The sequence below is a fragment of the Diceros bicornis genome, chromosome 39 (assembly GCF_020826845.1).
Source record: "Diceros bicornis minor isolate mBicDic1 chromosome 39, mDicBic1.mat.cur, whole genome shotgun sequence".
NCBI lineage: Eukaryota > Metazoa > Chordata > Mammalia > Perissodactyla > Rhinocerotidae > Diceros > Diceros bicornis.
This window is the reverse complement of record NC_080778.1, coordinates 9639491-9653183: the sequence shown is the minus strand read 5'-3', so window position 1 is coordinate 9653183 and position 13693 is coordinate 9639491. Positions and strand designations below refer to the sequence as shown.

The window sequence follows — 13693 nt, the reverse complement described above, 5'->3', positions numbered from 1 at the left end:
AGAGCCACCTTGCAACCGTGAGATTGAGGATGGAGCAGAGCCAGGGAGGTGGGGCTGGATGTGGAGTACGGGACTGTCGTGCCCTTGAAAGGAAGAGCTCAGGGGCACGGTCATATTTGGCACAAACTTTTCAGGACTGGTCGTCGTAGCAATATATCAATACATTTTTTAAAATAACTTTTTATTTTGAAACAATTTAAGGCTCCTAAGAAGTTGCAAAAATAGTACAGAGAGTTTCTGCATACCTTTACCCAGTTTCCTCAATAACCATCGCTTACATAACCCTGGTATATTGTAAAAGCCGGGAAACTGACCTTGGTACTATATCTTAACTCAGGGAGAGCGCTTACTCAGATTGGACCGGACTACAGCGATCCTTTTTTTTTCCCTAAACAAATATAATGTTATGGAATTATTTGATCATTTTATTTTTCCAGTGTTACAAATGCTAAACATCTTTATTTTTCCAACAAAATCTTCCATTCTTTACTACAAAAAAATTTAACTGGGGCTGGCCCGGTGGTGTAGTGGTTAAGTTTGTGTGCTCCACTTCAGTGGCCTAGGGTTCGTGGGTTCGGATCCAGGGTGCGGAACTGTGCACCACTCATCAAGCCACACTGCAATGGTGTCCCATATATAAAGTAGAGGAAGACTGGCACAGACGTTAGCTCAGCAACAATCTTCCTCAAGCAAAAAAAGGAGGATTGGCAACAGATGTTAGCTCACAGCCAGTATTCCTCACCAAAAAAAAAAAAAAAAAAAAAAAAAACTGACAATGTTGAGTAGATTTCGTGTTCCTACAAATTACTTTAATTTTGATATTAAAAGGCAAAGATTTTCTTTCAAATTTCTAGAGCATATGATATGTGTGGCCCAAAGAATAATCTATCAAATGACAACTTTAAAACTTAATCGGAGTCAGCATTTTATAATGGTGAGTGGGCCTGGGTCCTAGTCCCATGGGTGCTATAAACCCAGCGATGTCGTGTAAGTTGTGTCACTCGATCTCTTTGGTCCTTAATTACTTGATTGCAAGATAAGGAAATTAGACTACATGACTTCTAAAATTTCTTTCAGCTTTAAAAAAACCCTATGAAACCCCCACGTCAAAAGTATCCCATAGAAGTCACTATAGAAAGCGTAAGATGGTTTTATTAAAAACAAATAAACAAAACAAAAACATAAACAAACCCTAGAGCTAAAGCAAAAGGAAAAAATGTCTCGTCCTCACGCAGAAGTGGTAGGAAAGGTACAAAAGAAGACGGGAAGGCATCATCGTGGAGGAATGAGGGGACCCGCAGGTGGCCCGGAAGAGCGGAAACGGTCTGAATGCCCCATGAGCCACTTAAACCTGGGCGACATTTGGACAGACGATGTTAAGCCTTCCAAGCCTCAGTTTTGCCATCTGTAAAAGGATGATGGTTCCTTGTTAGTGTGGTTCTGAGGATTTAAGAAATACGATACGTAAAGCGCAGAGCAGAGTCCTCCATGAACGTTAATAGCGCCCCTGAATGTCAGGTGTGAAGTGGGGATGAAAGGAGCCCTGGGGAGGGCTTTTGAGCGAGATGATGTGAGCGGAATGAGGAGTCAGCCTGCCCTTGATAGTGCAGTTAGCTCAAGTAGGGAGCCTCTGGTTTCTGAGGACACCTCTCAAAAAGAGCACGTTATGGGGCTTAGTTGTGGTTGTCACGGTGGGCACTTACTGAAGCGCTTGGTTGACCTGAGACAGGTGACTGGCTTTCTCCCATGATGCAGGAGAGAGACCCACAGTCTCAGCGGGCTCTGAATTGGCAGAGAGGCAGAAATGAGAAACACAGAGCACCCGTACCTATTTTTAAGGAAAGTAAACATGTCCCGCGTATTTTTTTATCTCACTGTAAATTTGGGATTAGAATTTAGATTCTGGACTCCAGAGTCTAAGACATCTTAATATGAAAATGAAGCAAAGATTTATTAATCTCTCCCCATCTTGCTGCTTATACTGGTTTCTTATCTGTAAACATCTCCCCTTCTGTTTGGCTTTTTCTATTAGTATTTATAGTGGTGTCTCAAATATAGCCTTCTAACTGCCGCTACTCAAGATAAATAGTAAAATCATCTAGACCACAATAAATTCAATAAAAAGATACAAAAAAATTAAAACAGAAATATTAGTATATACTCCTCTCCAGCAGCCATATAACACTGTTATTTACATCAAAATTTCCTAGTATTCTTGTTTTCCTTGTCCTATTCCTTTGGGCCATATTTTAAAAGGGTTTTGTTTTGAATTTATCAGATAGCTTTCTCCTTTTCTCCTACTTAAGAACAGCTTTAAAATCTCACAAAATTGACTACTTTACCTGCCAGCATTTTACAACCTGCATTAGAAAAGCTGTGTTAATATACATGTACAAATTACACTAAAAATGACCTGGATTACTGTAATTTATACATTTTGTCTTTGTATTTAAAGGAAAAGAGAACTTGAACTCATTGCATTTTACAGCCAGTAAATAGTCTAATGATCTTAATTTTATTGTACTTTTAGAAAAAAAAATTATTTATTGGCCCAACCAGAACTAGAAATTACTCTTTAACTCCAATATAGACTGGAAAGTAAACGTCTGTCATTTAAAAAATACAAACAAGGGGCCGGCCCAGTGGTGTATTGGCTAAGTTCGTGTGCTCCGCTTCAGCGTCCCAGGGTTTGCGGATTCGGATCCCAGGCGTGGACCTACACACTGCTCATTAAGCCCTGCTGTAGTGGAGTCCCACATACAAAACAGAGGAGGATGGGCACAGACGATAGCTCAGGGACAATCTTCTTAAGCAAAAAGAGGAAGATTGGCAACGGATGTTAGCTTAGTGCCAATCTTCCTCACCAAAAAAAACTCCAATAATAATAATAAAATAAATAAACCATACAAACAAAAATTAATTCCAAAAGGAAAGTCATCTACAAGTAGACAGTCTCTAACCATGAAATCAGCTAAGCAATCAAGTCCCCTTGGTGTGACCTTGCTAACACAGACCACCTTTCACGCATGAATAGACTCTGGAAATGTCATTCATTCTACAAATACTTGTTGAGTGCCTGCAGTGTTACAGTATCTACTTGTGCACGGGGTACAAAGAGAATTTTTATGGAGAGAGAGATATATATGTATATGTTATTTTATAAAAAATGGGATTGCATAGGATGCACTATTAGAGCTGATCTTCGAATTGTTGTTCCCTGTCTGCAATCAGATAAGTGCAGAAATTGAGAGTAAGGATCTAGAAACTTTTATGCCAATCTGACATCACCATGACATCTGAGTTTGTGACTGGTGGACGGGTCCCTTGACTAGGATGTAGAGCAGTTTCCATGTTGTTGAAATCACTTCGGGCCTATATGTGTTGTGAGCTGCAAACTATTCATGCCCAGTAAGACCACATATTGGTTTGCAACAGATAGGAAACAGACAGACAAACAGACAAACAAGCAAACATGTCTCCTTCACTACAGATGGTTTGGGAAGCATTGACAGCGAACACAGTCTTTGTAACTTGTTTCTTTCATAGAAATATGTTCTGAGCATCATTCCATTTCAATAACTATGTCTCTATAACATAATTTTCAATGAATGTGTTATTCTTCAGTTTTTACGTTCAGTTAATTAAGAGGTGGCTCAAGTTTTAATCAATGCCTGCAACTTCCCTAAGACTGCCTTCTCCCATTTGAAGACTGCATTAATGTGATTTATGTACGATGGCATTGAGATTCAGAAACAGTGGATCTCTCTTAAATGCTCTGCCCAGGGAGACCACTACCGAACTACAGAAGGCACCTCACTAAACAACAATATCATCCATAACGAGGTCCAATAGCAGAAACCTCTGGGCAATATTTTAGCAATTAATAGCACAGCGACCTCTTCACTGAGACTTTCATAAATCCCCGAAATAATAAATGTTCTAAGAGTTTTGGAGATCCACAGGGAGGATTACAGCAATTTGGCACCTCCCAGGCTGCACTGACCAGTAGAAGGATGACTGCTCTTTTGCACTCATACGGCTGCCCCCTCTCTTCTCTCAGACATTCCTAATCAATTGTGGTCTGTTTTTCACCTAACCTCAAAGTTATCCTCAACACTGTGCTCTAGATAGCTCCTGCCAAACAACAGAGGTGGGACCTAAGAAGAAACCCATTTACCACTCCTGGGCTAAACCATTTGTGATGAAAAGGTTTCCAGGAGTTGTCATGCACTTCACCTTGCACTTCCTATAATGGCTCAAAAACTACAAATGCTGGGAAGGAAAGTGTTGAAGGACTTACTGTTGTATACATTAGGAGAGTAAATATGAACTCTAGAAGTCTCTTAGGCTTAACTAAGTTTTTCTACCTTATCAAAACTCAACTCTGGAGTATTTCAGTCCTATTTAGCATTTATTCTTCATGCCTACCAGCCTTTGCAAAGATGATTTTAAGTCTAAGATCTTAGATGCTTCAAGTATAGACAGAGCATCTATTTCAAAAGGATAATAGTATCTGTAATATTTCCCCCCAAAACACAAAATTTCCTCTGGGAAGTCCAAATTGTAATCAATTAGCAAGAGAATAGGTCAGAGAAAGATAATTATGAATACTGGTCAATCTAAATGAATGTTAGGGTCTAATTTTAGGCCATATAATAATGGAAGGGCTATGTAGTTTTTACTACATTCATATGCTAAGGTAAAAAATAGCTACTCCATGCCAAATTAGGTAACAATGAGAGTCTTTCAAACATTCTTACCCATTTGTTAAAAAACAGAAAAGAAAATACGATTCCTAATTTTTCTCCTTAGACCTGAACACATGCATCAAATTCACTTGCCAAATTTTCTTTCAAGTGATTTTTTTTAAGTTTTAGTTCAACATTTATTATAGTATTCCCAAACAAACTAATACTTTTTGTGCTTTACAAAGAGCACAAATTTCATTATGATGTATTTTGACTCAATATGTGGTGGATTTACCCTAATACCTGGTATATCCATTCCTGAATGCAATAAAAACTAACAACTATAACATTTTAGATGAGTAAACCCAATTACCTTTTCAAAAAGAGTTGAAGTCAGTATGTTTTACAAAAGCTAAAGGTTGGGCCAATTGATTCTTATTGTTTCTATTCAACAAATATTTATTGATCATTACGTCTAGATCAGCATCATCTAGCAGAACTTCCTGCGACGATGGAAATGTCCCCTATCTGCGCAGTCCAATACATTAGCCACTAGACACATGGGGCTATTGAGCACTCGAAATGTGGCTCATGAGGAACAGATTTTTTTATTTTACTTAATTTTAATTAACTCAAATTTAAATAGCCACATGTGGTTAATGGCTACCTTATTGGACAGTGCATAGAAAGACAGAAAGATGAACATGATTTGGCTTTTCTCTCAAAATACCTACAAAATAATGGGAGAAAAGAAATACACACTTAATTTTAATAAAAGTCCGAGTCAAATTTACATGGAACTTAATAAAGCATAAAATTTAAATGGAAGAAAAAAGCCCAAAAATAGCCAAGAAAATTCTGAAGAGGAACAAGGTGAGAGAAGAGGTGGGATTTGTCCTACTAGATATTAAGACCTATTATAGAACTATCATAATTAATAGTGAAATATTGGCATGGAGATAGAGAAATAGAGCAGTAGAAAAGAATGAAGAACCCATAAACACATTCATGTAGGATTTTTTCTTTTTTTAGCAAGATGCAAAAAGCAGAAGCTATAGAGAAAATTGATAAATTTCACTACATCAGAATTTAAATTTTTTGTAGTTACCAAGATACTATAGACAAAGTTAAAAGACAAACCATAGACTAAGAAGATAGAACATATACAGCTGACAAAGGAGCAAAATACACAAATAAACAAATAACTTCCCCAAAATTCAATAATAAAAAAACACGTAACAAAGAGAACAGAGGCAGAGGATATGAAGAGGCAACTCTCAGAAGAGGAAACCTGAATGATGAATAAACCTGTAAAATGTGTTCATTCTGCCTACATCAAGGATGTGTAAGTCAGAATGAGACTGCATCTTATACCAGGGTATCCACTAAACCGTTTGAGTCTAACAAGCCCAAGTGGCAGCGTGGATGTGGATACTCTCACGTTGCTGGCAGGATACAAATTGGGGCCACCCCTCTGAAAGCAATTCCAGCAAAGCTCAAAATATGTACACTCTGTGGTCCCACTAGTCTATTTCCAGGCATTTACTGTAGATCAATGCTTGCACAAGTGCACAAGGAACATGCACAATAGGTTCACTGCAGCATTATTTCTAATTGTTAAAAGTTAAAAATGAGCTAAATGTCTCTTTGTAGGGGAATGGATAAATTGTAGCATGGCCATTCGATAGAATGATATGTAGCAGTTAGAGTAAATGAGCTAGATCCATATTTATCAAGGCTAATAAGTCTCAAAAATGTAATATGGAGTGAAAAAGAGAAGTGGCAGAAAAATATGCAGACTGTATGGTACTATTTATGTAAATTTCAAAGTACTCCAAGTACTATATATTGTTTGCGTGTAATCTTATGTACTAAAAGGATGAAAACATGAATGAGATGAATAATAACTTCATGATAGTTACACCTGGGCAGGAGAGGCCCTGTGCCTTGGGGGAAACACTCTGGCCTTCCTGTGTCTGCTCCCCTTCCTCCAGGGCCAAGGGTTGTACTCACCTGAAGCCCATCCCCCCTCCCACTTCTGGCCCCTCCCTCCTCCTGGGAGGTGGGACTCCAGGCTTCCCTGAACAATAGTCCTGAGCCCTCTTCCCGGGCCTTTACGGGCCTTTTTCCCAGGCCCACCTTCTGAAGAAATGGCCTGGTGGGTGCCTCGGGAAGGAAGGGAGGGGACAGAGGACCAGATCTGAAGTCGAATGAAGGAGACTTTAGCTGTGTCTATGAGTGTTAGCTCTTTATAACAAGATATGTAAAACAAACATAATAACATGACATTTGCTGATTCTCGGCTTGGGTAGTATTTTTTTATTGCTCTCTGTTTTAACAGCTGACTCATATAGCACTTATCATGTTTCAAGTACCGTTCCAAGTGATTTGCATTGAAAATGAGAAGGTTCCATTATTCCTCAATTTTACAGAAGAACACTAAATAACTTGCCCGAGGTCACTCACTAGAAGGAGCAGAAGGGGATTTGAACACAGTAGGTCTTGCTCCCAAGTCCATGATCTTAGCAACAACTCTAGATCTACTTGTCCATATGCATGGATTACTTCATTAAAAAGAAAAGTAATCAATGGTGCCCGGCCCATGGTGTAGCGGTTAAGTGCGTGCGCTCCACTGCTGGCGGCCCAGGTTCAGATCCCGGGCGCACACCGAGGCACCGCTTGTCAGGCCATGCTGTGGTGGCGTCCCATATAAAGTAGAGGAAGATGGGCATGGATGTTAGCTCAGGGCTGATCTTCCTCACAAAAACAAAAAAAAGTAATTAAATTTAAAATACCCTGAAACTACAATACAAAGAAGAATGTAGTGAAGTTCCATAAGAAGGTTCTTAGATGTGTTAGAGCACAGATGAAGATGACACTCCTTGGGAAGGAAGGCAGTCGCGGTGGGGAAGGCTTCAAGAAAGGAGTGCTGTCACTCAGCCCAGGCCTTGCTGGGCAGTGGGCAGGGAGGGTCAGGAGAGGGAAACGCCAGGAAGAGGCAACTACGTGTATACAGGCATAGATGCAGGAAAGTTCAAGAAAGATTTGAGGATCAGCAAGTAGTTACGTTTGGCTGTCACATGAGAGGATAACTTGGTGAGGCACATAGGTTAGGATCCTGAAAGGGAGGGTGAGAAATGAGGATATTATTTAGGGATACTTTAAAAAGCAAGGCAAGCCATTGAGGGTGGCACCTCTGAGCTGCACTGTGGGAAGACCGTGAGGGCAGGCTGGACCACAGGACAGCCACTGCAGGTGAGGAACTCCCCGGGGCCCTGCCAGCAGAACAAAGATGGTGGAGGAGGAGAGGAGAAGAGGCATTACCTGTGTGTGTGGGTGTGGGTGTGGGTGTGGGTGTGGGTACGCGTTGTCGAGAGGCATCCATTCATTCTGCAAATATTTACTGAACACCTACTATGAACCAGGCACTGTGTTAGAGGGTGGTAATATAGAAATGAAGAAAGACAGAACTTTCTGCCCTCATGAAACTTGCATTCTAGTAGAGGGACACAGATAAAATAAATAAGTAAAAATATATAGTAAACAAAGGAATAAAATATGCTTAGTTATATGGTGATAAGCACTTTGGAGAAAGAGAAAGCAGGGAAGGGAGCTAGGGAGGATTGTCTGTGTATGTGTATGTGTGTTCGATGAGAGGGTTGGGTAGCAAGGCGGGACTGAGCAGAGGTGACATTTGAGTAAAGGCCTGAGGAGTGAGGGGCGTTGAGATGATACTGAGATTTTGAGTCTGGGGTAGGGCCATGGTTATACCAAAGGGCAGGGCAGGAGGAGGAGCTGAGCAGGAAGAGGACAGATTGAGTCTGGGGTCCAGGTGGCTGTTAAAAATACAGACTAGGGGCCAGCCTGGTGGTGTTGTGGTTAAGTTCACATGCCAGCCTGGCGTTCCCGGGTCGCAGGTTCAGATCCTGGGAATGGACCTAAGCACCGCTCATCAAGCCATGCTGTGGCAGGCACCCCACATATAAAGTAGAGGAAGATGGGCATGGATGTTAGCTCAGGGCCAGTCTTTCTCAGCAAAAAGAGGAGGATTGGCAACACATGTTAGCTCAGGGCTGATCTTTCTCACACACACAAAAATATAGACTAGACTCTGGAGCTGTAAACATGTAGACACAGAAGTCACTGCTAACTAGGCAAGAGCTGTGCTTTAGTACCTGAGATCAAGGAATGGGAAAATAATAAAAGCCATCATTCAGCGAGTGTTTTGTTTTACACAATATCTGTAATCCTTAGGACATTCCTTCACGGTTGATAGCATTAACTCAGCAACAAATAAGAACAACAGTAATAACAGCTAACACATCAAAGGGCATACTACGCATGAGGCACTTTTCTGGCACTTTATATTAATTCATTCTGTCTCACGGCGGCCCCAGGGGAGTATTAGCCTCATTTGACAGATGAGAAAACTGGGCTGGCCGATTAAGTTGCTCAAGGTCACAGGCGGGTGAGGGATGAAGCCGTTTGAATCTGGGCAGCCTGGCTCCAGAGTCCTTGCCCTGGAACGAGAAAACCTAAGGTCTGTATTCCATCAGTCTCTCGGCCCTTCCAGAAAAGCCAGCTAAGGGTAGAATGTGGACGGATAACTGGGAATGGGGGTCTGGGGAAAACAGCTGGAGAAATTCTCAGAAAACCCGTCTCGAGGTAGGAGGCCAGGCCGAGGCAGGAGCGCGCTCTCAGCAGGGCGGGGTGGTCAGTACCCCAAAGGCTGCAGCCTGGGGTGGCCGGTAAGCTGGCCCGGAAAGGCATCCTGGCGCGGACACGGACAGGGCAGCCCGGGCGGGGGGCAGAGGCCGGGAGGCGGGGACCTCCACAGCTCTGAGGATCTTTGGGAGCGAATAAAGAAGTTAAAAATAATGATTCAAACCAACCAACAAGCACCCTTTCCGGGCAATTTCAGGCCGAGAGTAGGTCTGAAGGCCCTGGCCAAAGAAACTTGTATGAGGTCTGGCCCGAGGTCCCTTCTCACCTTGAACTTCCAGGACTCCGAGTAAGTCGCGTACCCGCCGTGGGTTGCCCAGCCGCTCTTTTGAAGAAGTTGGACGATCTCCGGGATGTCGCCCAAATCGAACCCCGCATGGTTCTAGCTCTGCAATGGGTCAAGGGCAACGCCAAGCACCGTTGCAGGACCTGACCGCCCGGCCCAGGGGTGCGCGGAGCGGTCTCGGCACACCGAGGGGACGAGGACTGGAGGGGGTCTCCCGGGGCACAGGCCGCACTCGGGACCGCGGAGAGACCAAGTTCGAGGAGCCCCGAGAGTATCTGGGTGACCCTGGAACTTCTGGAGCGCGCTCAGGGGCCGACAGCAGAGCAGGCTGCTGGCAGGGACCGAATGGAGCTCCGCGCCAGGCCGGAGGCTGTGCCGTCACTCGCAGTCCGGGCCGGGTCCCCGGCGCGCGGTGGCGCTGAGCCAGGCCGCGCCTCCCGGGCCCCGCCGCGCGCCCACCTCGACCCCGCGGCGGCGCCCCCGGGGAGCGCGGCCCGGCTGCCGCGGGCGCCCCCGGACGGGGGGCGGGGACGGCGGGCGCGAGGCCCCCGGGGGCAGGAGGAGCGGCGGCCGCTGGCACGGCGCCCGGGGGTGTGAGGCGGGTGCGCGGGGGAGGCGGCGGGGTAGAGGAGGCGGCGGCGGGCCCTCGGGTCACTCGGAGGCCCGGGCGGCGGGCGGCAGGACGCGCTCGGGGAGCCGGGAGGGCGCGCGCACCATGCCCTCCTTCGACGAGGCTCTGCAGAGGGCCGGCGAGTTCGGGCGCTTCCAGCGGCGCGTGTTCCTGCTGCTGTGCCTGACCGGCGTCACCTTCGCCTTCCTCTTCGTCGGCGTGGTCTTCCTGGGCAGCCGGCCCGACCACTACTGGTGCCGCGGCCCGAGCGCCGCCGCGCTGGCCGAGCGCTGCGGCTGGAGCCCCGAGGAGGAGTGGAACCGCACGGCGCCCGCCCGCCGCGGCCCCGCGCCCCCCGAGCGCCGCGGCGACGGCCGCTGCCAGCGCTACCTCCTGGAGGCGGCCAATGCCAGTGTCACCGCCGCCGCCGCCGCGGGCGCGCTCAGCTGCGCCGACCCGCTCGCCGCCTTCCCCAACCGCTCGGCGCCGCTCGTGCCCTGCCGGGGCGGCTGGCGCTACGCCCAGGCCCACTCCACCATCGTCAGCGAGGTAAGGGCGCCGCTGCCCCGCGCCCGGCCCGGGGCGCACCGAGCCACCCGGCGCAGGGACACAGCGAGCCCCAGCCCGCCCCCGGGTGTCCCTCCTGACGCGCCCGTCCCGCCTGTGATAAGCCGGCGGGGAGAGACTGGTGCTCCGATCCCCTCGCAGACGCGCGATGTATGTGAAGCCGGCCACCAGGGAAGGTCCGTGGAGGCTGGGACCTGTTGGTTACCTCTGGGGACCGACCAGGTTCATCCCACGCTTGCAAGCGCTGCGTCGTAGATGCCCGGGAAATGCCTTTCGTTTGTTTTCCTCTGCTAGTGAGTTAATGGAGAGATGCTTTGGTTTCAGGTGTGAACGAAAACTGTCATAGAAGCCAAGTTCTAAGATGCTTCGCACACACCTCCTCAGGAATCAAAGCATCCAGTACGATGTACGTTATCTATGGGATGTGTTTGCGCAATAATTGGAAATTGTGGGTCGACTCGCGGTAGAGAACTGCGGTCTCAGGCGGGCGATGTCGAGCGCGTCCGGATTGGCTCGTGGGCTCCAGGGGTCAAAGGAAAGGAGAGGCAGTGTTTGATGGCAGCACAGCTTTCTCTAGTTGCTCAAATGATTATCTGAAATGCGAGGGAGCAGAGGTCAAGGCTCTCCCGGGAAACGATTCTGGTAAAACTGCTTTCGGGCAAAGAGCAACATCTGAGAGAAGCTGGGAAAGCTGAGGTTTTGAAGAAGAATTTTAATTTTTTTTCCTACTAATAAACTAGAGGAACGCAGCTGGAGAGGCTACAGCCTTACAAAGTGAACGCCCCCTCCTGCTTATCTGTGGTGGCTGCTCGGGCACCGCTGCACGTGGGAGCAGTCCCCACGTTTGGTTGGTTGTGTTTGGGCAGGCAGTGAATTGGGCATTAAGTGACCCCTCACCGTTGGCGGCAGGACCTCTGTTTCTGCGCTGGGCTGGGAGGGCAGCTCACATCTTCCTGAGTTCCTACCATAGGGACTGCCTCCCTTGAGCCTGGGTCCCAGGGATGAGCAGTACTATTGAACTTCGTCTGCCGTCATAGCTTAACTTCTTAAAAATGGTTAAATGTGCTCTGGCAAATTGGGAAAGAAAAATTTTTGTCTTTAGTTTGTTTATTGTCATAAACAATTGTTTATTGTCGTTTTTTAAGCACCTGCTTGAATAATGGGGAAAAACGCTGGATTCAGAGTTAGCAGAGCCTCTTCTGCCACTGTTACCAGTGTTCTTTGGTCTGGTGACCTCATCTCTCTGGGGTTGGGATTGTAGATGTTTGAGCTTGAGCATGTTCTACAATGTCATGTGTGGGTGTGTTAGCACACTGTGTATGGTCCTATAAGTGCTCTACAGATAAACCCCATGGCAACCCAGCCAGGCAATGTGTAATGTGTTTGGGGTACTGGAACTAGAAATGGATAGGGCGTGGATCTGGGTAGAAGAGGGCATTATCACTGGTACTTCCTTTGAGCTGCATCCAACGGGTGACTGCTTCTATTCCATTCAGCACGGCTGCTTAGTGCTTACTACCCAGGTGAACTAGAAGATCCCACTTGGAGAGCAGACACCTGATTTTTGAGGACATTTAAACCTCAAACGAAGAATAAAAAGAACCTTAAAAGCGAAATGCACACACACTCAAGTGGGGTTTGCATGAGTGAACATGATCTGTGGACATCGGAGAAGGGAGACCTAAAAATCTGTAAGTTAGTACCCAGACAGATACTTGAGAAACATTCTGGGTTGTTTCAAGTAGGGACAGGTGGTCTCATGAAGGTCGGTGACTCCTAAAAGACAGTGTGGAATGTGGAAAGTCAGGACACCTGGGTCTTGGCTCTGTCTCCAGCTAGCTATGTGGCTTTGGTGAATCGCTTAACCTCTCTGGGCTTAGCTTTCTCATATGTAAAATTAGGGGTGGGATTAAGCCCTTTACAGTCCTATGAATGTTATCAGTGTCGTTGCTGGATGGCTGCTCGGTGTGCTCAGAACAATGATAAAATAATCTTCAAGGAAAAGGAAAACGATGTTCAAAATGTGCTCTTTAAGGCCACTGACAAGTTGTTGAATTATATTTGCGATTATTTTTTATCCCAAATAGTTTGTTTGCTTCTTTATGGTTTGTTTTTAATGTTTCAATTCTTAAGAGGAAACCCCTCATCTTTTCAGGAAGTTCAGCCATCCAGAACCACTTGTTCTCTCTCAGGGCTCTGCATGGCTAATATTTTGCTGTCTTTGGTTTTGAATATGATCCAATTCATTTTTGTTCTTTCCACTTCTGTCAGAGTGATTAAAGGAACCGTAGTTCTATCTTTGGCTAACACCAAGTCCTGGTGTATTTTTATACATTTGAAGTCTAACATATTAATCATGGAAAGGGGAGTTTATAAGGTGAGAGGACTGACCACATTCCAGAATCTCTCCATATGGCTATTATATTTAATCCTTGCACCATTGTTGGGGAGGTGTCATTGTCCTGGCTTTATAGAAGCAGGACCTGACACAGGAGATGTGGCAGGACCTGCCAGAGTCCCAGACCTTTTATGGAGCCAAGTTGGGTTCAAATCCAGGGGTCTTGATTATAAATCAGCCCCCTTTCCTCCATGTAGTGCTCTAAGTTCTTGGAACAAGTCCAGGCAACATGATACCCAGATCACTCACACTTTAGAACCTGCGGGAAATCGTGTTGAAGCTTCGTATTTATTTCGTTACTATTGTGATCCTCTGGACAATGTGACATTTCGTTTTATTTCGTGGTGTCAGGAACCACATTCAGCCAGACCTGCCGATGGGGAGGCTGTGCCTTCATTTGGTGGGAATGGCTCTCTGTGCTC

The 13693-nt window shown here is 45.8% G+C and overlaps 1 protein-coding gene across 1 annotated transcript in view; it reads left to right on the top strand.

The window, feature by feature from the left end:
• The first annotated feature begins 10372 nt into the window (after positions 1-10372).
• SLC22A3 (solute carrier family 22 member 3) overlaps positions 10373-13693 on the top strand; it is a 95126-nt gene continuing 91805 nt past the window's right edge. The window contains exon 1 of the mRNA XM_058534044.1: positions 10373-10855. Within this exon, the coding sequence (XP_058390027.1) occupies positions 10412-10855 (444 nt within the window). The 5' untranslated portion in view covers positions 10373-10411. The remainder of the gene's footprint in view (positions 10856-13693) is intronic.